The sequence below is a fragment of the Pseudophryne corroboree genome, chromosome 7, assembly GCF_028390025.1.
Source record: "Pseudophryne corroboree isolate aPseCor3 chromosome 7, aPseCor3.hap2, whole genome shotgun sequence".
Taxonomy (NCBI): Eukaryota; Metazoa; Chordata; class Amphibia; order Anura; family Myobatrachidae; genus Pseudophryne; species Pseudophryne corroboree.
In genome coordinates this window covers 25,704,352-25,725,564 of record NC_086450.1, presented here as the reverse complement: position 1 = coordinate 25,725,564, position 21,213 = coordinate 25,704,352, and the positions used below count along the sequence as shown (strand labels likewise).

Sequence of the window (21,213 nt, the reverse complement as noted above, 5' to 3'; positions counted from 1 at the left end):
GTTTGGGAGCATCAATCAATACCAGCAAGGAATCCGTACGACGGAAAGCCTCCGTGCGAGACAAATAAATACGTAAGGCCCGAACAACATCCAAGAGAGCCAAATGGGAATCCTCCCCCTGAGAAGATGACGGATTAAAAGCTGGAAGAACGATGTCCTGATTTAAATGGAATGCTGAAACAACCTTTGGAAGAAATGAAGGCTTTGTCCTCAGCACCACCCGATTTTCATGAAACACTAACAAGGGCGGCCTGCAAGAAAGAGCCGCCAACTCAGACACTCGTCTAGCTGAGGCAATTGCCAACAGAAAAACAACTTTTTGTGTTAGATAACGTAGTTCCACAGATTCTAGAGGTTCAAATGGAGACTTTTGAAGAGCCTTAAGTACCAAGTTTAAATCCCAGGGAGGAATCGGAGGAACAAAAGGTGGTTGAATTCGAAGTACTCCCTGCAGGAATGTTTGAACCTCTGGAATGATTGCTAATTTCTTTTGAAAAAGGACCGACAAGGCCGAAACCTGACCCTTCAGGGAAGAAAGTTTTAAACCCTTGTCAAGACCCTCCTGGAGAAAGGAGAGCAGGCGAGGAAGTCTAAACAAATGCGGAGTCAAGTTCCTTTTCTCGCACCAAGCAATGTAAATACGCCATACTCTATGGTAAATGCCAGAAGTCACCGGCTTTCTAGCCCGAATCATTGTCTGAACAACCGCACGAGAAAGGCCCTTTGCCTTCAGAATGTTGGATTCAAGAACCAAGCCGTCAAAGCCAGCCGATTTAAATCTGGGTGGCGACAAGGTCCCTGAAGCAGAAGATCTGGTCGCAGAGGGAGGCGAAAGGGGTCTCCGACGACCATGCTGTTTAGAAGAGTGTACCACTGTCGGCGTGGCCAATCCGGAGCCACCAGAATTATTGCAAGGCCTTCTCGCCGAATGCGTTGGAGTAGACGTGGGAGCAGTGGAATTGGTGGGAACACGTAACCCAGCTGAAATTGCCACGGAGCTGTTAGTGCATCGATCAGAAATGCTTGAGGATCCTGAGTTCTTGATCCGTAAACCGGAAGTTTTTTGTTGAGCCGTGACGCCATCAGGTCTAATTCTGGCACTCCCCAGCGATCCACTAGAGAAAGAAACACTTCCTGGTGAAGTTCCCACTCTCCCGGATGAATCGTGTGACGACTCAAAAAGTCTGCTTCCCAGTTTTCGACTCCCGGAATGTGAATGGCTGAAATCACGGGAATCCAACGCTCCGCCCACGTGAGAATCTGAGCAACCTCTCTCATTGCGGACCAGCTGCGAGTTCCTCCCTGTTTGTTGATGTAAGCCACTGCCGTGGCATTGTCGGATTGCACCCGAACTGGATGGCCCTGCACCATGGTCTGAATCCGAATGAGAGCATACCGGATCGCTCTCAATTCCAGAATGTTGATTTGTAGTTTTGACTCTTGATTGCTCCAGCGCCCCTGTAAATGATGAGTCTGGAACACTGCTCCCCAACCGCTGAGGCTTGCGTCCGTGGTTACCATCATCCAAGACCAGACCGTGAACGGCGCACCCTTCCTCAGATTGTGACTGTGAAGCCACCAGTAGAGCGACTGACGAGTTCTTATCGACAAGCGTATCAACTGCAGTTCGAGGCGCGAATCCGTCCGAGTCCAACAGTAGAGAATCTGAGCTTGAAGAGGTCGGGCGTGGAATCTGGCGTATGGAACTGCCTCGAATGAGGCTACCATCTTGCCCAGTACCTGCATGCATCTGAGGACTGATACTGCCGGCAATTTTAACAAGGTTCTGATTCTGGCTTGTAAGTCTTGAATCTTGTCTGTAGGAAGAAACACCTTCTGGCTGTTGGTGTCGAATAGAAGACCCAGAAAAACCATTTTCTGTGACGGGAGTAGAGATGACTTTGGAAAATTGATTATCCACCCGAAAGACTGTAGAGTCTCTATCGTTAGACGCAGGTTCTGAGTGAGAATCTCCGGTGACGGGGCCTTGATCAACAGGTCGTCCAAGTATGGAGTGATGTTGACCCCTTTGCAACGGAGAACTGCGACGACATGACCCAGGACCTTCGTAAACACCCGGGGAGCCGTAGAAAGACCAAAGGGAAGGGCCCGAAACTGAAAATGCCACGGACCTACTGCAAATCTCAGAAGTGATTGATGTCCTGTCCAAATTGGAACATGTAGGTATGCGTCCTTTATATCTATTGAAGCCAAATATTCCCCTGGCTCCATGGCTGCGATAATGGAGCGAATGGATTCCATCCTGAATTTCTGGGATGAAAGGTACGGATTGAGGGCTTTTAGATTTAGAATGGGTCGAAACGAACCGTCCGGCTTGTCTACGAGAAAAAGACCCGAGTAAAAGCCCCGACCTCTCTGAGGAGCTGGGACCGGAAGGATTACTCCATTTTGTAATAGTTTTGCTGTTGCCTGAAGGAGAGCCTGACGTCTGGAGGGGTCGTCTGGGAGAGGCGTCACAATTAGTCGGGCTGGGACTGCTTCTTCGAAATCCAACATATATCCTCTGGAAATGACCCCTATTACCCACCGATCCGGTTTCGATAGGAGCCACACTTCCCTGAAGTGAAGTAAACGAGCCCCAACCTGTATTGATCCCTCCAGAGGGCCCGAAGCGTCATGCCTCAGGCTTGTCGGCAGGCTTACTGGACGGTCTGCGAGTAGCCTGAGCTCCTCTACCTCTGAATGATCCCCTTCGTGGAAATCTGGAGAAGGGTCGAAAGGACTGGAAATTACCTCTGCCCTGCGTACGAAAGGACCGAAATCTTGTAGGCTTTGGTTTGTTTGGAGCAGACGGAAGGAAAGGGCTCTTTCCCCCCGTAGTATCTGAAATAATTTTCTTTAACTCTGATCCAAAAAGAAATTCGCCTTCAAAAGGGACTGCCGTCAAGGTCTGCTTTGAGTCCGAATCAGCATTCCAAACCCTAAGCCAAAGAGATCGTCTTGCGGATACTGTTAAGGCAGAAACACGGGACTGTAGCGCCACCGAATCCAATAATGCTTCACCCACGTAAGTAAGGGCCTCAGAAATCTGTTCTGCTAATTGAATGGCCTCCGACGGATCGTCTGACTGCATCCCAGATACAACCTGTGCAAGCCACTCATCAACGGCTTTAAGCACCCAGGCACTCGCCAGAACTGGACGGAGAGAAACACCTGATAAGGAAAACATAGATTTTAGTAATGCTTCTATCTTCCTATCGGTAGAGTCTTTTAAAGTCGCAGACTGTACTGACGGAATAACCGTAGCTTTTGCTAAATGCGAAATAGGGGCGTCTACCTTTGGGGCGGTTTCCCAAATTGTTGTATCCTCTTCTGTAAAAGGATATAGAAACTTTAACTTTTTAGGCGCCTGGAAACGGGAATCCGGTTTTAGCCAGGGTTCTCTTAAAATATCCGCAAAGTGCGAGTAAGAAGGGAACGCAGTAACCTGTCTCTTCTGTCGTTTAAAGAAAGAGGAAGAAGTCTCGGCTACTGCCTCATCCTGAATATTAAGGGTCTGACGAATGGCTTCTATTAGTAGCCTAACACCTGAATTAGTAGATAAATCCTCATCTTCCCAAGCCGAATTTTCGTCCCCTTCAGGATCTACCTCCCCTTCTTCCAATGGAGATGTCAGAGTATCCAACTCCTCTCCTGGAAATGCAATAGCGGGTAACGGCTGCGTTCGCTTAGAAGCCGCCGAACTACTGGCCGAACTTACAAATTTATTTACAGACTGAGTCAAATCAGTGAGACATTTTCCCATATTCTGGGCCCACAGCGGTTCCACCTGAGTCTGGGCCAAAGCTGCTTCCGACCTTGACTGACGCAAATCTGAAATTGCGTCCACCATGGCCTTGACCCAAGGGGGCATTGACTGATCTGTGGATCTGCCCTGCTGATCTGCCGCTGGTGCACCAGAGCATGATGTACAGAGGGTCCCTGCGTCAGCACTCCCCTTAGCCAGCTTTGTGCCACATTGTGAACATGAGAAATAAACCACTGAGGTTGTTTTTCCCTTAGTAGGTTTCTCTGGCTTGCTGGTCATCTTTACTCTGGTGAACTATGTCCCCCAAGTTGTGTTAAAAAATATCTGAGATTCAACCCACTAGACTTGCTCTTTGTTAATATGCTGCTCTAGCCACCAGACTAGAGGAGACACTGTGATCCCCCTCCCCCCCTTTTATACTTGCGGTTTTTATCCCCCTGTGTATGTAATCCTCCTCCGTAGCACAGCGTCCCCTGTGTGCAGGCAGAGAAGATGGCGCCGTGACCAGCCGTGCGCGCGCGCGGGCAGAGCTGAGCGGGAAGACGGCTCTGCCCGCCTGACGTCATTCTCATCTCGTCAAAAACCGGAAGTTCGGCTCCCGTGCGCCGCTACACAGAGCGGTTGTCACGGCAGCCAAGTAACGGTCCAGGGAGTGAATAACACCCTCCCGGACCTAACACAGTCCTCCACCTCACATTTCACCCCAGATCAGCCTCCGTGCTGTCTGTGGGTGATCGCGCGCTCGGGGGGGGGGGGGGGGGAGGGAGGGGAGGAGGAGTTTGGTAGTCCCAATAAATTCACCATTAATAATAGGAAATAGGGACATTAATAATAGGAAATAGGGACAGCCCAATACTGTCAATGACAGATTGTGGCTGTCCAGTACCTGATGCTGCTGTCTTCTCTCTTTCTCTCTCTGAAGGCCCCAGTGACCGAAGGTATAGTGGCCTCCCTGCAGCAGTCTGGAATGGGATACTAACCCCTTCCACTGTTATACCTGTCACCTGTAAACAGGGACTAGGTATTTGTGAAAGAAGAAATAATAAAAAAAAAAAAAAATTCCTAAAGAGAAATCAAAACTGTGTCTGTACTCCACAGGCACAAAACTAAAACTGGTCAGGGCTGAGCAGGAAGGAGATGGGAGGGGTTAGAGGGGGGAGGAGTCAGCTTTTGATAGTTCTGTGCCAATCTCCACTACCACACACCTCTAACCCCCACAAGTAACGGCGCAGCGTCCCCCAGATGGAGGACAGAGAAATGTGTACAGGTGCTATTGGAGCGGCACTGTGCAGCTATCCATATATATACTGAACTCAAACAGGTTCTGAGAGTGACATCATGGTGTCATCACATTGTTAGCTGGATTGCACAGACCACATTGGCTGCCTCTGCCTGATATATAGTGCCATTGTGATGCTGTGCATGCCCTAGCTTATCTCTGCTCTGGGTCACTCATTACGCCTCCGAGTGGGATGGATTTTACCTTCAGGGCCCCACAGATTTCCACAGTGTCGCAGTCCTCCACCACCGTGATACGGAAGTTTGGTGTCTGCATCAGCTCTTTAAAGATCTGCCCGTGCCGCAGGTTCTTACATCCTGTGGAAAGACGGCAGCGGTCAGCGTTCTGTCGCCTGCATCAGATATACCTCCGGCGCTATTTCATCCCGTCTATCGGTGAGTCAGTAAAAACAAAACATAGCAATTCCATTTTATTCAGGACACAGCTGGAACGTTAAGCTGCTGGTGCGGATGGTTAAACCTGTTCCGTCCTGAGTCACCTGGGGGGAACACGCTGTACCGGGATATGTAATAAACCCCCAGGGACTGAGATTTAATCATACAACATCTGTATTACAATTACCTGGTTCCGCTGATCCCTTGCTACACTGTGCGGCTTTAGTAGTTAGCCTATGTATTAAGAATCGTAGCTATAACAGAGGCAAGCAGCTCTCAGCTCTGCAACGCCTGTGAGCCCGGTGGCTAGTGGTGCATCGTGGGAGATATACATTTGCATGAATAATTGCAGATCATTATCTTACAGAGCACACTGCAGATCTGCAGAGCATTGCTAACTAAACAACCAGCGCGTGGAGTTATATTCTGCAGAGCGCCTTCAATTTAAGACATCAGGGACTAGATTTACTAAGCGCCAGCTCTTGCAAGTCGCTGGTTCTCTACAGGGGTGTGGTATGGAAGGTAGTTAGTAACTAGGTCGACCACTATTGGTTGACAGTAACTAGGTTGACAGGTTCTTTAGGTCGACGTGGTCTAGGTCGACAGGTCAAAAGGTCGACATGGGTTTTTGATGGTGTTTTTGTGTCGTTTTCTTCGCTCGCCATGCTTCGGGCAAGGTGCCTCGCTGCGCTCAGCACAGTTTACAGTTCCCAATTGTAGTCCACGTGGCTCATTAAGAATGAAAAAGTTCATAAAAAGAAAAAAAATTGTGAAAAACTCATGTCGACCTTTTGACCTGTCGACCTAGAGACCCCGTCAACCTAGAAACACTGTCGACCTAGTTACTGTCGACCAATAGTGGTCGACCTAGATAGTGTCGACCTAGAGAACGGATCCCCTCTACAGAGTTGACCCAAATGTTAAAATGTTGAGAACCTTAAATGTGAAACGCGTCCAGTTTTGCATGTAATATTATTGCTGTTTTATAATAAGATTTTACTTACCGATAAATCTATTTCTCGTAGTCCGTAGTGGATGCTGGGGACTCCGTCAGGACCATGGGGATTAGCGGCTCCGCAGGAGACAGGGCACAAAAATAAAGCTTTAGGATCAGGTGGTGTGCACTGGCTCCTCCCCCTATGACCCTCCTCCAAGCCTCAGTTAGGATACTGTGCCCGGACGAGCGTACACAATAAGGAAGGATTTTGAATCCCGGGTAAGACTCATACCAGCCACACCAATCACACCGTACAACTTGTGATCTGAACCCAGTTAACAGTATGACAACGTAGGAGCCTCTGAACAGACGGCTCACAACAATAACAACCCGATTTTTTTGTAACAATAACTATGTACAAGTATTGCAGACAATCCGCACTTGGGATGGGCGCCCAGCATCCACTACGGACTACGAGAAATAGATTTATCGGTAAGTAAAATCTTATTTTCTCTAACGTCCTAGTGGATGCTGGGGACTCCGTCAGGACCATGGGGATTATACCAAAGCTCCCAAACGGGCGGGAGAGTGCGGATGACTCTGCAGCACCGAATGAGAGAACTCCAGGTCCTCTTTAGCCAGGGTATCAAATTTGTAGAATTTTACAAACGTGTTCTCCCCCCGACCACGTAGTTGCTCGGCAGATTTGTAATGCCGAGACCCCTCGGGCAGCCGCCCAGGATGAGCCCACCTTCCTTGTGGAATGGGCATTTACATATTTTGGCTGTGGCAGGCCTGCCACATAATGTGCAAGCTGAATTGTACTACACATCCAACTAGCAATCGTCTGCTTAGAAGCAAGAGCACCCAGTTTGTTGGGTGCATACAGGATAACAGCAAGTCAGTTTTCCTGACTCCAGCCGTCCTGGAATTTTCAGGGCCCTGACAACATCTAGCAACTTGGAGTCCTCCAAGTCCCTAGTAGCCGCAGGTACCACAATAAGCTGGTTCAGGTGAAACGCTGACACCACCTTAGGGAGAAACTGGGGACGAGTCCGCAGCTCTGCCCTGTCCGAATGGACAATCAGATATGGGCTTTTGTGAGACAAAGCTGCCAATTCTGACACTCGCCTGGCCGAGGCCAGGGCCAACATCATGGTCACTTTCCATGTGAGATATTTCAAATCCACAGATTTGAGCGGTTTAAACCAATGTGATTTGAGGAATCCCAGCACTACGTTGAGATCCCACAGTGCCACTGGAGGCACAAAAGGGGGTTGTATATGCAGTACTCCCTTGACAAACTTCTGGACTTCAGGAACTGAAGCCAATTCTTTCTGGAAGAAAATCGACAGGGCCGAAATTTGAACCTTAATGGACCCCAATCTGAGGCCCATAGACACTCCTGTTTTCAGGAAATGCAGGAATCGACCGAGTTGAAATTTCTTCGTGGAGCCTTCCTGGCCTCACACCACGCAACATATTTTCGCCACATGTGGTGATAATGTTGTGCGGTCACGTCCTTCCTGGCTTTGACCATGGTAGGAAAAACCTCTTCCGGAATGCCTTTTTCCCTTAGGATCCGGCGTTCAACCGCCATGCCGTCAAACGCAGCCGCGGTAAGTCTTGGAACAGACATGGTACTTGCTGAAGCAAGTCCCTTCTTAGCGGCAGAGGTCATGAGTCCTCTGTGAGTATCTCTTGAAGTTCCGGGTACCAAGTCCTTCTTGGCCAATCCGGAGCCACGAGTACAGTTCTTACTCCTCTACGTCTTATAATTCTCAATACCTTGGGTATGAGAAGCAGAGGAGGAAACACATACACCGACTGGTACGCCCACGGTGTTACCAGAACGTCCACAGCTATTGCCTGAAAGTCTCTTGACCTGGCGCAATACCTGTCCAGTTTTTTGTTCAGGCTGGACGCCATCATGTACACCTTTGGTCTTTCCCAACGGTTCACAATTATGTGGAAAACTTCCTGATGAAGTCCCCACTCTCCCGGGTGGAGGTCGTGCCTGCTGAGGAAGTCTGCTTCCCAGTTGTCCACTCCCGGAATGAACACTGCTGACAGTGCTATCACATGATTTTCCGCCCAGCGAAAAATCCTTGCAGTTTTTGCCATTGCCCTCCTGCTTCTTGTGCCGCCCTGTCTGTTTACGTGGGCGACTGCCGTGATGTTGTCCCACTGGATCAATACCGGCTGACCCTGAAGCAGAGGTCTTGCTAAGCTTAGAGCATCATAAATTGCCCTTAGCTCCAGTATATTTATGTGGAGAAAAGTCTCCAGACTTGATCACACTCCCTGGAAATTTTTTCCCTGTGTGACTGCTCCCCAGCCTCTCAGGCTGGCCTCCGTGGTCACCAGCATCCAATCCTGAATGCCGAATCTGCGGCCCTCTAGAAGATGAGCACTCTGTAACCACCACAGGAGAGACACCCTTGTCCTTGGAGATAGGGTTATCCGCCGATGCATCTGAAGATGCGATCCAGACCATTTGTCCAGCAGATACCACTGAAAAGTTCTTGCGTGGAATCTGCCGAATGGAATCGCTTCGTAATAAGCCACCATTTTTCCCAGGACTCTTGTGCAATGATGCACTGACACTTTTCCTGGTTTTAGGAGGTTCCTGACTAGCTCGGATAACTCCCTGGCTTTCTCCTCCGGGAGAAACACCTTTTTCTGGACTGTGTCCAGAATCATCCCTAGGAACAGCAGACGTGTCGTCGGAAACAACTGCGGTTTTGGAATATTTAGAATCTACCCGTGCTGTCGTAGAACTACTTGAGATAGTGCTACTCCGACCTCCAACTGTTCTCTGGACCTTGCTCTTATCAGGAGGTCGTCCATTTTCTTCGAAGAAGAATCATCATTTCGGGCATTACCTTGGTAAAGACCCGGAGTGCCGTGGACAATCCAAACGGCAGCGTCTGAAACTGATAGTGACAGTTCTGTACCACGAACCTGAGATACCCTTGGTGAGAAGGGCAAATTGGGACATGGAGGTAAGCATCCCTGATGTCCCCGGACACCATATAGTCCCCTTCTTCCTGGTTCGCTATCACTGCTCTGAGTGACTCCATCTTGATTTGAACCTTTGTAAGTGTTCAAATATTTCAGATTTAGAATAGGTCTCACCGAGCCTTCTGGTTTCAGTACCACAATATAGTGTGGAATAATACCCCTTTCCTTGTTGTAGGAGGGGTACTTTGATTATCACCTGCTGGGAATACAGCTTGTGAATTGTTTCCAATACTGGCTCCCTGTCGGAGGGAGACGTTGGTAAAGCAGACTTCAGGAACCTGCGAGGGGAAACGTCTCGACTTTCCAATCTGTACCCCTGGGATACTACTTGTAGGATCCAGGGGTCCTGTACGGCTCCAGCGTCATGCTGAGAACTTGGCAGAAGCGGTGGAAGGCTTCTGTTCCTGGGAATGGGCTGCCTGCTGCAGTCTTCTTCCCTTTCCTCTATCCCTGGGCAGATATGCTTATGGGGACGAAAAGACTGAGGCTGAAAAGACGGTGTCTTTTTCTGCATAGATGTGACTTAGGGTAAAAACGGTGGATTTCCCAGCAGTTGCCGTGGCCACCAGGTCCGATGGACCGACCCCAAATAACTCCTCCCCTTTATACGGCAATACATCTTTGTGCCGTTTGGAATCTGCATCACCTGACCACTGTCGTGTCCATAAACATCTTTTGGCAGATATGGACATCGCACTCACTCTTGATGCCAGAGTGCAAATATCCCTCTGTGCATCTCGCATATATAGAAATGCATTCTTTAAATGCTCTATAGTAAATAAAATACTGTCCCTGTCAAGGGTATCAATATTTTCAGTCAGGGAATCCGACCAAGCCACCCCCGCGCTGCACATCCAGGCTGAGGCGATCGCTGGTCGCAGTATAACACCAGTATGTGTGTATATACTTTTTAGGATATTTTCCAGCCTCCTATCAGCTGGCTCCTTAAGGGCGGCCGTATCTGGAGACGGTACCGCCACTTGTTTTGATAAGCGTGTGAGCGCCTTATCCACCCTAAGGGGTGTTTCCCAACGCGCCCTAACTTCTGGCGGGAAAGGGTATACCGCCAATAATTTTCTATCGGGGGAACCCCGCGCCTCATCACACACTTCATTTAATTTATCTGATTCAGGAAAAACTATAGGTAGTTTTTCCACACCCCACATAATACCCTTTTTTGTGGTACTTGTAGTATCAGAAATATGTAACACCTCCTTCATTGCCCTTAACAAGTAACGTGTGGCCCTAAAGGAAAATACGTTTGTTTCTTCACCGTCGACACTGGAGTCAGTGTCCGTGTCTGTGTCGACCGACTGAGGTAAAATGGGCATTATAACGTCCCTGACGGTGTTTTAGACGCCTGGACAGATACTAATATGTTTGCCGGCCGTCTCATGTCGTCAATCGACTTGCAGCGTGTTGACATTATCACGTAATTCCTTAAATAAGCCATCTATTCCGGTGTCGACTCCCTAGAGAGTGACATCACCATTACAGGCAATTTGCTCCGCCTCCCAACATCGTCCTCATACATGTCGACACACACGTACCGACACACAGCACACACACAGGGAATGCTCTGATAGAGGACAGGACCCACTAGCCCTTTGGGGAGACAGAGGGAGAGTTTGCCAGCACACACCAAAAACGCTATAATTATACAGGGACACCCTTTATATAAGTGCTTTTCCCTTATAGCATTTTAATATATGTAGTCATATCGCCAAATCAGTGCCCCCCCCTCTCTGTTTTAACCCTGTTTCTGTAGTGCAGTGCAGGGGAGAGCCTGGGAGCCTTCCCACCAGCATTTCTGTGAGGGAAAATGGCGCTGTGTGCTGAGGAGAATAGGCCCCGCCCCCTTTTCGGCGGGCTTCTTCTCCCGTTTTTCTGAGACCTGGCAGGGGTTAAATACATCCATATAGCCTCCAGGGGCTATATGTGATGTATTTTTAGCCATAAAAAAGGTATTATACATTGCTGCCAAGGGCGCCCCCCCCGCGCCCTGCACCCTCCGTGACCGCTGTGTGAAGTGTGCTGACAACAATGGCGCACAGCTGCAGTGCTGTGCGCTACCTCAGGAAGACTGAAAAGTCTTCTGCCGCCTGCTTCTGGACCTCTTCCATCTTCGGCATCTGCAAGGGGGGTCGGCGGCGCGGCTCCGGGACGAACCCCAGGGTGAGACCTGTGTTCCGACTCCCTCTGGAGCTAATGGTGTCCAGTAGCCTAAGAAGCCAATCCATCCTGCACGCAGGTGAGTTCACTTCTCTCCCCTAAGTCCCTCGATGCAGTGAGCCTGTTGCCAGCAGGACTCACTGAAAATAAAAAACCTAAAAACTTTTTCTAAGCAGCTCTTTAGGAGAGCCACCTAGATTGCACCCTGCTCGGACGGGCACAAAAACCTAACTGAGGCTTGGAGGAGGGTCATAGGGGGAGGAGCCAGTGCACACCACCTGATCCTAAAGCTTTATTTTTGTGCCCTGTCTCCTGCGGAGCCGCTAATCCCCATGGTCCTGACGGAGTCCCCAGCATCCACTAGGACGTTAGAGAAATTTCACTAAGTCGCTGCTTAACAAATTTAGGCCAAGACTCCTTTCTTGTTGGATACCCATTCTTAGGAGAACTCCCTTCCTGTAAAACAATTCTTACCTGAACTCTGTTTCCCCTTAATTATCCCACTTTATCTACCTAAGCTATAGAATATCATTGGGCTCAAGTGTAAAATGTTGAAACACGTCAAATCTGCTAATGTACAGAGTATCAGTCCATGTACAGAGTATCAGTCCATATTGCCGTCCAGATTAGGAGAATGGAGTATCCACCTCATACAATGACATATTCTTACCAATGGTGGTCTCACAGAACTTCTCATCGGCCACCTCGCTGGCGATGTTTGCGCCCATCAGGACACTGACTTCTATGCCCAGTTTCTCCCGTACAATGTCGGAGATCAGCTTCAGTCCATCCGGCGCTTCGTCCACTCCCTGCACAGACCAAGGCCATTGCGGCAATCAAATAAGACGATGTGAATGAAAACACTGTATACTGACAAGTCCCCAGGAGAGGGCGCTGTCACCCAGCTCCCAACACTGGTTCCCAGCGGCTCAACCCCGGATCATGGAAATCAAGGCAGGCACCTTTTTCATGACACGTTATTCTAGATAAATTATTTTGCCCTAGACCACAACAATGTAATGATGCCACAAAATAGTCCTAGAGTTTCTCATTGTAGCTGGAGGATTGCAATTACTGGTCAGCCTGGCTGTAAGGCTTGCATTATAGGTGAAGATATATAGATATTAATTATTCTGTACATAGAAAAGTCCGCTAACAACTTTCCCACACAGTTACTACAATAATTCGGCCACAGGAAGTAGGGAAAACATTTTGGCCTGTATTTATGAAGCAGCGGCGTGCTTGACCCTTAATGTGAGTGCCGCTTTAAATTTTCACTTCAGATCCTTGGCGGCCTACAAAAGCCACTGTCTCATAATTATAGTCCTCCGAGTCATTAACAGAATCAATCTCTGTAAATCGCCTTTATGAGGACAAATGTGCACCAACACAAACCCATCCAATCAGCAATTAGCTTTATATCTCTGCTACCTGTCAAACAAAGAAAGTGAAGTCCGATTGGTTGATGTAGTTTTAGTAAATAACTTTTTCTGACTCCTTTTATAATTGGCCAAGAAGCGATTTGCCAACTGTCACTCCAATAAATGAAGTTTATACTGAACGGTTTGTGGCCTCATACAGTACAACACTGTGACTTATTTTATCGTCACTATTTGTCACCCGGACATATTAATATCTCGTTATACTGTGATGAGGAAACGTGTCTCCAACACAAACACTTTACACTAAGCTACAACGTGACTACGCATTATTATTATTATTATTATTATCCTTTATTTATATGGTGCCACAAGGGTTCCGCAGCGCCCAATTACAGAGTACATAAACAAATAATCAAAACAGGAAGACAGTGACTTAGGGCTATATTCAATACTGTCGTAAGCTGCCATCTTGTCGGAAAGACGTCAGCTTCCGACATAAATAGGTCGGAAAGGGTTCCAACCTATTCAATAGGGGCTGATTTTTTCCAACAAGTCGGGAATTCCCGACTTGTCGGAAAACACATGGATCGGCGGAATAGACGCCGATCCACGTGCTACTGTCGGAAATGGGGCCCCTTTTCCGACAAACTCAATCCGACTTGAAAACAAGTCGGATTGAGGTGAGTAGAGGAGCGGTACTGCGGGCGGTGGTGTGGGGGCTGAGATCGGCGGCCAGCGGGGGGAGCTGGCTGCGGGGTGACATGTCTGCGGTGGCGGGGGGAGGCGCTGCAGGGAGATAGGTGCCTGGCTGTCCCCTGGCCAGGTCCCCTCTCTCCCTGCAGCGCCTCCCCCCGACGCCGCAGACATGTTACCCCGCTGCCAGCACCTCCCGTAGGCCGCAGATCAATGCTCCCCCCGCCGCCGCAGACATGTTACCCCCGCTGCCAGCACCTCCTGCTGGCCGCAGATCAATTCTCCCCCCGCCGCCGCAGCACCTCTCTTCCTGCTGCCAGCTCCTCCTGCGGCTCCACACCTGCGGCTCCACACATGTCCCCCGCAGCCAGCCCCCCCCCCCCCCCCCCCGCTCACGGACGCCGCTCTCTACTCCCCTCCCCTGCTGCCAGCTGCCTGACAGGACGGCCAAATCTGACAGTCGGATTTGGCCGTCCATTGAATAGGGGTTGTCGGATCCATTCCGACAACTGCATGTCGGAATGGATCCGACTCCTATTGAATATAGCCCTCACAGATGAAGACAATATATAGGACAAGTACAGGGTAACTAAACATAACTACATCAGTAGACGACACTGAGATAAGCATCAGGGTGGCCGAAAACTGCAGGATTTGGGCAGTTGAGGATTATTAAGTAAGAAAAGTATAAGCACATGAGGGAAGGGGGCCCTGCTCGTGAGATCTTACATTCTAAAAGGGAGGGGCAGACAGGGGTGACACAGATGGGGTACATAGAGAGCGTGGAACAGAGGGTTAGGATGAGATTTGGCTGGGTTTGGTAAAGAAGTGGGTCTTAAGAGCCCGTTTTAAGGTGGTCATTCCGAGTGGTTTGCTCTGTAAATTTCATCGCATCGCAGCGATTTTCCGCTTAGTGCGCATGCGCAATGTTCGCACTGCGACTGCGCCAAGTAAATTTGCTAAGAAGTTAGGTATTTTACTCACGGCTTTTTCTTCGTTCAGGCGATCGTAGTGTGATTGACAGGAAGTGGGTGTTTCTGGGCGGAAACAGGCCGTTTTATGGGTGTGTGTGAAAAAACGCTACCGTTTCTGGGAAAAACGCGGGAGTGGCTGTAGAAACGGAGGAGTGTCTGGACGAACGCTGGGTGTGTTTGTGACGTCAAACCAGGAACGACAAGCACTGAACTGATCGCAGATGCCGAGTAAGTCTGGAGCTACTCAGAAACTGCTAAGAGGTGTGTAATCGCAATATTGCGAATCTTTCGTTCGCAATTTTAAGAAACTAAGATTCACTCCCAGTAGGCAGCGGCTTAGCGTGTGCAAAGCTGCTAAAAGCAGCTTGCGAGCGAACAACTCGGAATGACCACCTAAGTTTTGTAGAGAAGTGGAGAGTCTGAGGGGGAGAGGTAAAGAATTCCAGAGTAAGGGAGCAGCGCGTGAGAAATCTTGGAGATAGGAGTGGGAGGAAGTAATCAGAAGACAGGAGAGTCGGCGTGCATTAGCAGAGTGAAGAGTACGGGTGGGAGAGTAAAGGGAGATAAGGTCAGAGATGTAGATGGGAGAGGAGTGGGTGAGGACTTTGTAAGTGAGTGTGAGAAGTTTGAATTGGATTCTGAAAGGGAAGGGAAGCCAGTGAGGGGCTTGTAGGAGAGGGGAGGTGGACGTAGTGCGTTTGGTGAGGAGGATGAGCCGAGCAGCAGCATTGAGGATAGATTGGAGCGGAGAGAGGTACTTGTATCTTCTCATCACTCATCTCTCACCATCCTCGTCCTCACCTTGATCAGAGAGATCCCAAATGCTCCAGTTTTCAGGTGGCCAACCAGCTGGTCGCAGATCCTGTTGATGAACTGATGGGGCACCACAAAAACCAGGATATCTGTGCCGGCTACAGCATCCACCAGTTCCGGCACAGCCACCTTGTAACACGATGCAGGAAAGAAGGAAAATGTAGAGTTAGGTTTATACAGTAAATAATAGTCATTAGGATGAGATAAGATAAGTTCACTGCCCCCCCCCCCCCCCCAAGGCAAATGCACTTTTGGGGGAATGTTTTTAATCCTGAAGCGTCTGCCTGTACACAATGCAATGCAGCTCAGTGTAATCACCTTCTATATTATATAGCAAAACACATTCTAAACCACCTTCTACATCTATTACCGATGTCCCAGCGTGTACTGCAGCGTTGTACAGTATATATGGTTGGTTATCATTTGTAAGCATGAAAATCACACGTGCACAGAATCACATATAACACTTCCCGTAGGGGGTTACAATCTATCGACACGACTATTATACATTACTTATAGTGTGCCTATATATTCTGCAGAGCTGTACTGTAATGGATATAAATTGAATTTAATAAAATAACAGCTTGATAAATAGTTAAATGGTGATTTAAAGGGGAAAAACTTGTGACCGTTCCTGTCCCCCACCTACATCCCATTGTCTCCCCTGTGGAATCCTGTGGACCCTGATGAAGAAAGATTAGTTAAATAAAATGTTCCTTCTCAATTGACCGCACCACAATTTCCCGCGGCTCTGTACAGTGTGGCATTACGCATTATAATAAGAATTTACTTACCGATAATTCTATTTCTCGGAGTCCGTAGTGGATGCTGGGGTTCCTGAAAGGACCATGGGGAATAGCGGCTCCGCAGGAGACAGGGCACAAAAAGTAAAGCTTTAGGATCAGGTGGTGTGCACTGGCTCCTCCCCCTATGACCCTCCTCCAAGCCTCAGTTAGGTACTGTGCCCGGACGAGCGTACACAATAAGGAAGGATTTATGAATCCCGGGTAAGACTCATACCAGCCACACCAATCACACTGTACAACCTGTGATCTGAACCCAGTTAACAGTATGATAACAGCGGAGCCTCTGAAAAGATGGCTCACAACAATAATAACCCGATTTTTGTAACTATGTACAAGTAATGCAGATAATCCGCACTTGGGATGGGCGCCCAGCATCCACTACGGACTCCGAGAAATAGAATTATCGGTAAGTAAATTCTTATTTTCTCTATCGTCCTAGTGGATGCTGGGGTTCCTGAAAGGACCATGGGGATTATACCAAAGCTCCCAAACGGGCGGGAGAGTGCGGATGACTCTGCAGCACCGAATGAGAGAACTCCAGGTCCTCCTTAGCCAGGGTATCAAATTTGTAGGATTTTACAAACGTGTTTGCCCCTGACTAAATAGCCGCTCGGCAAAGTTGTAAAGCCGAGACCCCTCGGGCAGCCGCCCAAGATGAGCCCACCTTCCTTGTGGAATGGGCATTTACATATTTTGGCTGTGGCAGGCCTGCCACAGAATGTGCAAGCTGAATTGTATTACACATCCAACTAGCAAAAGTCTGCTTAAAAGCAAGAGCACCCAGTTTGTTGGGTGCATACAGGATAACAGCAAGTCAGTTTTCCTGACTCCAGCCGTCCTGGAACCTATATTTTCAGGGCCCTGACCTCATCTAGCAACTTGGAGTCCTCCAAGTCCCTAGTAGGCGCAAGACACCACAATAAGCTGGTTCAGGTGAAACACTGACACCACCTTAGGGAGAGAACTGGGGACGAGTCCGCAGCTCTGCCCTGTCCGAATGGACAAACAGATATGGGCTTTTTTGAGAAAAAAACCACCAATTTGACACTCGCCTGGTCCAGGCCAGGTCCAAGAGCATGTTCACTTTTCATGTGAGATGCTTCAAATCCACAGATTTGACTGGTTTTAAACCAATGTGTTTTGAGGAATCCCAGAACTACGTTGAGATCCCACAGTGCCACTGGAGGCACAAAGGGGGGTTGTATATGCAATACTCCCTTGACAAACTTCTGGACTTCAGGAACTGAAGCCAATTCTTTCTGGAAGAAAAATCGACAGGGCCGAAATTTGAACCTTAATGGACCCCAATTTGAGGCCCATAGACACTCCTGTTTGCAAGAAATGCAGGAATCGACCGAGTTGAAATTTCTTCGTGGGGCCTTCCTGGCCTCACACCACGCAACATATTTTCGCCACATGTGGTGATAATGTTGTGCGGTCACCTCCTTTCTGGCTTTGACCAGGGTAGGAATGACCTCTTCCTGAATGCCTTTTCCCTTAGGATTCGGCGTTCCACCGCCATGCCGTCAAACGCAGCTGCGGTAAGTCTTGGAACAGACATGGTACTTGCTGAAACAAGTCCCTTCTTAGCGGCAGAGGCCATAAGTCCTCTGTGAGCATCTCTTGAAGTTCCGGGTACCAAGTCCTTCTTGGCCAATCCGGAGCCATGAGTATAGTTCTTACTCCTCTACGTCTTATAATTCTCAGTACCGTAGGTATGAAAAGCAGAGGATGGAACACATACACCGACTGGTACACCCACGGTGTTACCAGAACGTCCACAGCTATTGCCTGAGGGTCTCTTAACCTGGCGCAATACCTGTCCCGTTTTTTGTTCAGACGGGACGCCATCATGTCCACCTTTGGTAATTCCCAACGGTTTACAATTATGTGGAAAACTTCCCATGAAGTTCCCACTCTGCCGGGTGGAGGTCGTGCCTACTGAGGAAGTCTGCTTCCCAGTTTCCATTCCCGGAATGAAACACTGCCGACAGTGTTATCACATGATTTTCCGCCCAGCGAAAAGTCCTTGCAGTTTTTTCCACTGCCCTCCTGCTTCTTGTGCCGCCCTGTCTATTTACGTGGGCGACTGCCGTGATGTTTTATCCCACTGGATCAATACCGGCTGACCTTGAAGCAGAGGTCTTGCTAAGCTTAGAGCATTATAAATTTACCCTTAGCTATATTTATGTGGAGAAAAATCTCCAGACTTGATCACACTCCCTGGAAATTTTTTCCTTGTGTGACTGCTCCCCAGCCTCTCGGGCTGGCCTCCGTGGTCACCAACATCCAAAACTGAATGCCGAATCTGCGGCCCTCTAGAAGATGAGCACTCTGTAACCACCACAGGAGAGACACCCTTGTCCTTGGATATAGGGTTATCCGCTGATGCATCTGAAGATGCGATCCGGACCATTTGTCCAGCAGATCCCACTGAAAAGTTCTTGCATGAAATCTGCCGACTGGAATTGCTTCGAAGGAAGTCACCATTTTTTTTACCATGGCCCTTGTGCAATGATGCACTGATTTTAGGAGGTTCCTGACTAGCTCGGATAACTCCCTGGCTTTCTCTTCCGGGAGAAACACCTTTTTCTGGACTGTGTCCAGAATCATCCCTAAGCACAGGAGACTTGTTGTCGGGATCAGCTGCGATTTTGGAATATTTAGAATCCACTCCTGCTGTTGTAACAGTATCCGAGATAGTGCTACTCCGACCTCCAACTGTTCCCTGGACTTTGCCCTTATCAGGAGATCGTCCAAGTAAGGGATAATTAAGACGCCTTTTCTTCGAAGAAGAACCATCATTTCGGCCATTACCTTGGTAAAGACCCGGGGTGCCGTAGACAATCCAAACGGCAGCGTCTGAAACTGATAGTGACAGTTCTGTACCACGAACCTGAGGTACCCTTAGTGATAAGGGCAAATTTTGGACATGGAGGTAAGCATCCCTGATGTCTCGGGACACCAGATAGTCCCCTTCTTCCCGGTTCGTTATCACTGCTCTGAGTGACTCCATCTTGATTTGAACCTTTGTAAGTGTTCAAATTTTTTTAGATTTAGAATAGGTCTCACCTAGCCTTCTGGCTTCAGTACCACAATATAGTGTGAAATAATACCCCCTTTTCTTGTTGTAGGAGGGGTAATTTAATTATCACCTGCTGGGAATACAGCTCATGAATTGTTTCCCATACTGCCTCCTTGTCGGAGGGAGACCTTGGTAAACCAGACTTCAGGAGCCTGCGAAGGGGAAACGTCTCGACATTCCAATCTGTACCCCTGGGATACTACTTGTAGGATCCAGGGGTCCTGTACGGTCTCAGCGTCATGCTGAGAGCTTGTCAGAAGCGGTGGAACGCTTCTGTTCCTGGGAATGGGCTGCCTGCTGCAGTCTTCTTCCCTTTCCTCTATCCCTGGGCAGATATGACTCTTATAGGGACGAAAGGACTGAAGCTGAAAAGACGGTGTCTTTTTCTGCAGAGATGTGACTTAGGGTAAAAACGGTGGATTTTCCAGCAGTTGCCGTGGCCACCAGGTCCGATGGACCGACCCCAAATAACTCCTCTTCCTTTATACGGCAATACACCTTTGTGCCGTTTGGAATCTGCATCACCTGACCACTGTCGTGTCCATAAACATCTTCTGGCAGATATGGACATCGCACTTACTCTTGATGCCAGAGTGCAAATATCCCTCTGTGCATCTCGCATATATAGAAATACATCCTTTAAATGCTCTATAGTCAATAAAATACTGTCCCTGTCAAGGGTATCAATATTTTTAGTCAGGGAATCCGACCAAGCCACCCCAGCTCTGCACATCCAGGCTGAGGCGATCGCTGGTCGCAGTATAACACCAGTATGTGTGTATATACTTTTTATGATATTTTTCCAGCCTCCTGTCAGCTGGCTCCTTGAGGACGGCCCTATCTATAGACGGTACCGCCACTTGTTCTGATAAGCGTGTGAGCGCCTTATCCACCCTAAGGGGTGTTTCCCAACGCGCCCTAACTTCTGGCGGGAAAGGGTATACCGCCCATATTTTCTATCGGGGGGAACCCACGCATCATCACACACTTCATTTAATTTATCTGATTCAGGAAAAACTACGGTAGTTTTTTCACATCCCACATAATACCCTCTTTTGTGGTACTTGTAGTATCAGAAATATGTAACACCTCCTTCATTGCCCTTAACGTGTGGCCCTAATAAGGAATACGTTTGTTTATTCACCGTCGACACTGGATTCAGTGTCCCTGTCTGTGTCTGTGTCGACCGACTAAAGTAAACGGGCGTTTTAAAACCCCTGACGGTGTTTTTGAGACGTCTGGACCGGTACTAATTGTTTGTCGGCCGTCTCATGTCGTCAACCGACCTTGGCGCGTGTTGACATTATCACGTAATTCCCTAAATAAGCCATCCATTCCGGTGTCGACTCCCTAGAGAGTGACATCACCATTACAGGCAATTGCTCCGCCTCCTCACCAACATCGTCCTCATACATGTCGACACACACGTACCGACACACAGCACACACACAGGGAATGCTCTGATAGAGGACAGGACCCACTAGCCCTTTGGAGAGACAGAGGGAGAGTTTGCCAGCACACACCAAAAACGCTATAATTATATAGGGACAACCTTATATAAGTGTTTTCCCTTATAGCATCTTTTTTATATATTTCTAACGCCAAATTAGTGCCCCCCCTCTCTGTTTTAACCCTGTTTCTGTAGTGCAGTGCAGGGGAGAGCCTGGGAGCCTTCCCTCCAGCCTTTCTGTGAGGGAAAATGGCGCTGTGTGCTGAGGAGATAGGCCCCGCCCCTTTTTCGGCGGCCTCGTCTCCCGCTCTTAACGGATTCTGGCAGGGGTTAAATATCTCCATATAGCCCCCGGAGGCTATATGTGAGGTATTTTTAGCCAAAAAAGGTTTTCATTTGCCTCCCAGGGCGCCCCCCTCCCAGCGCCCTGCACC

At 48.7% G+C, this 21,213-nt stretch overlaps 1 protein-coding gene across 1 annotated transcript in view; it reads right to left on the bottom strand.

The window, feature by feature from the left end:
- LOC134944209 (glycerol-3-phosphate dehydrogenase 1-like protein) overlaps positions 1 to 21,213 on the bottom strand; it is a 76,070-nt gene that overhangs the window by 51,139 nt on the left and 3,718 nt on the right. Inside the window, exons 3-5 of the mRNA XM_063932792.1 lie at positions 15,427 to 15,567; positions 12,247 to 12,385; positions 5,253 to 5,365 (exon numbers count right to left, since the gene is read on the bottom strand). Of these exons, the coding sequence (XP_063788862.1) occupies positions 5,253 to 5,365; positions 12,247 to 12,385; positions 15,427 to 15,567 (393 nt within the window). The remainder of the gene's footprint in view (positions 1 to 5,252; positions 5,366 to 12,246; positions 12,386 to 15,426; positions 15,568 to 21,213) is intronic.